Source organism: Ursus maritimus, unplaced genomic scaffold (assembly GCF_017311325.1).
Source record: "Ursus maritimus isolate PB19 unplaced genomic scaffold, ASM1731132v1 scaffold_8, whole genome shotgun sequence".
Taxonomy (NCBI): domain Eukaryota; kingdom Metazoa; phylum Chordata; class Mammalia; order Carnivora; family Ursidae; genus Ursus; species Ursus maritimus.
In genome coordinates this window covers 74,452,195-74,455,055 of record NW_024426996.1, presented here as the reverse complement: position 1 = coordinate 74,455,055, position 2,861 = coordinate 74,452,195, and the positions used below count along the sequence as shown (strand labels likewise).

Genomic DNA, 2,861 nt, shown 5'->3' with positions numbered 1-2,861 from the left:
GTTGCCACCTGGGGCAAAGTACACAGCCCCGAGACCATTCTGAAGGCCAGTGGTTTCACCCCCATTATTGTAGGTTTTGCCCATTGCTGAGATCAGAAATGTATGCAAGCACTCTTCGAGGCAAAGATGCGTGACAAGGGAGCTTCTTGCTAGTATAAACTACTTCTCCAGTCTGAATATTGCTTTGTCCACTCTGAGTTTACTGGGCTTTTTAACATCCACGCTCAGGGACCCGCTGAAGTCGGGAATGGGTGAACCTTCTACCTCCAGAATAATAGGGGATCTCAGTGAAGACAAATCTCACAATGCAAGTAAAAAATAAATCTGATGACCACAGAGACATTAAAAATTAAAATGAACAATGAAGAAAGGAGAGGGCAAGAGAGAAGCATAATAGCCATGAAAAACATTTCTTTTTAAAGTAACAAAGGAATATAGATTTTGCAATGAGTATAACACAGACAGCTATTTTGAGTCGGGGGCAAGTTAATTATATACAAAAACGACAGGGTCTCCAGGACTTTTTTTTTTTTCTTTTTTCTTTTTTGCAGTGAAATATTTTAGTTCCTTCATATAGAGACATATTACGCAATGTTAACAACCATGAAAAACAATACAAAATGCCCTCAATTTACCAAGTAGAAAAATATAACTAGTATATATGGCAATTGTGAATCTAATACTGTACAGAAGTAATTTATGGATTTTACAAATAAATTATAGCTTAAATGCCCTTTTAAAATTCTTTTTTTTTTTCCTCCCCCAGATGTACACCAGAACTTACAACAGGAAAGGTCCCGAGCCTAGCTTATTGCAAATCAGTGCCAGTCAAATGTCCTGCCCACGAGCTCGAAGAATTTCTTATTTGGCTCATGAAAATATTCGTGCAGTTTATTGAGGAGTCTGGGGTCGACTTGGGGGTGCGCCCGGCCTTTGGACTCGTGCAAGCAGCGGTCCCGGCCGCCGTCGCGCAGGCAGTAAAAGCCCTTGGTTTTGTTAAAGTAGAAGTTCGAGGCGTTGATCTGCGGCGACAGCTCCAGGAACCGCTCGACCTGCTGGATCTCGGGGAAAGGGTCCCTGATGAGGCGGTCGCCGGGCGGTCGCCGTCGACGATGTGGATGCGGCGCAGGGGGAAGTAGCGCAGCCAGTTCTGCAAGTGCACGTGGTAGAGGCTGCGGTTGAGCGCCTTGTAGCCCACGTTGAGCCGGCCGTCGCGCACCAGGAACTCCTCGATGGACGGGTAGGGCTTGTGCTTCTGCACGTGGTTGTAGAACACTTGGGTGTAGTCGGACAGCACGCGCTCGGACGGGTCCCGCAGGATAAGCAGCAGCCGGATGCCCGGGTTCATGCTGTGGACGCGCTCAGGCACTTTGGGCGACGTGAAGTACGCGGGGGTCTTCTCCACCGTGAGCTGGTGCGGCGACGAGAAGGGCATCTGGCCCAGGTACCAGCCCAGGCCTTGGCTGTAGTGCTCCTCCCAGTCGAAGAAGTGGACCTCGTTCTCGGCAGCCGCCACGTCGGGGTGCAGGCTGAGCATCTCCAGCAGCGCGCGCGTGCCGCCCTTGCGCACTCCGATGATGATGGTCTGCGGCAGCTGCTGGGCCGAGCCGTTAGGGGCCGCGCCTTCCCGGCCCTCGCCTTGGAGAGTGGCCGCTCTGCGCGCGAGCTCCGGCTGGCCCGGCTCGGCCCCTGGCGCGGCGGGGCGGGAAGGCACTAGCTGGAGCTCGGCCACCAGCAGCACCGCGCCCAGGAGCAGCGCGGCCGTGCTGGACACCATGGTGGCTTCACTGGGCCCGGTGCCGCTGGGTCATGAAGCGCTGCCGCGGGGACTGCCTCCTGATCAGTGGCACATGGGTGTCGCAGGCCGCCAATTACTAGGAAACAAAGGGGGAAGATGTTAACCCCAAATACATACAGGGCTGCCTGGAGCCGACAACGCTGTAGTCTTGGGAACGGCAGTCGCCTCTCTGGGGCTCTCTGCGTTTCTTTACCCTACGGTGCAGGGGGTGGCAAACACTTTCTGTACAGGGCCAGACAGGAAATGTTTTAGGCTTTGCGGGACACAGTCTCTATGGCAACTCCAAGTATACTGTTTTGCTCAGGTGGCCTCAGACAGCACACAGAGGAATGGGTGCGGTTGTGTTCCAATAAAACTTTACTTATGGATACTGAAATCTGAATTTCATATAATTTTCATGCATCATTAAATACGATTTTCTTTCGATTTTCTCAACAATTCATACGTTCAGCTCCTGTGTGCACAAAAACATGCACAGATTTGGCGCTGCGGTCAGACTGTGCCAACCTCTGCTGTAAATGAAAGGGTGGGAAAGGTCTTTTGGACCTCAGCAAGCATCACTGAAATACCTACTACCCGGCAGCCCCAGGCAGAGGGGCTGCTGACATAGAAGCAGATGGTGTTCCTGTCCCCCAGCACCCAGCAGGGGCTCCTGAACCTGTATGAAAGACTGAATTGATTCACCCCCGGTCTTTACTCCTCCCTGCATCCAATTCTTGCTACGGCCTCACTGTGGAGTGAGTGTGCTCCCCAGCGATTTGATCTGGGGTTGGCCAATGACCTGTGAGTGGAAATGACAAGGTGCCAGTCCCCAGCCTCGGCCTCGAGAAGCTTTCTGTGTTTGCACTTGCCCACTTGCACTTCTCCCATGACCGTGAGCAGAAGGTGCTGGGCCAGCCGCTGGGCTCCAGAGGAAGGTGAGAGACCTGTACAGCAGAGCACCACGCAAGTCCACTGTGAGCAACACGGCCATCCCGGCTTGTGAGAGAATGCATCACTCTGGCTGCGAGCTGGTGGGGTCTGGGTGGTTGGTACTGCAGAATAATGTGGCTAAGGTGAAATG

General features: G+C 52.7%; 1 protein-coding gene across 1 annotated transcript; it reads right to left on the bottom strand.

Moving 5' to 3' along the window:
- Window positions 1-33: 33 nt before the first annotated feature.
- On the bottom strand, window positions 34-2,054 carry LOC103658356 (heparan sulfate glucosamine 3-O-sulfotransferase 1). Its single transcript, XM_008685832.2, is given in 2 exon segments — window positions 34-1,103; window positions 1,106-2,054. Coding segments are annotated over 2 exon segments (957 nt in total). The 5' UTR covers window positions 1,778-2,054; the 3' UTR covers window positions 34-818.
- Between the last annotated feature and the right edge of the window lie 807 nt (window positions 2,055-2,861).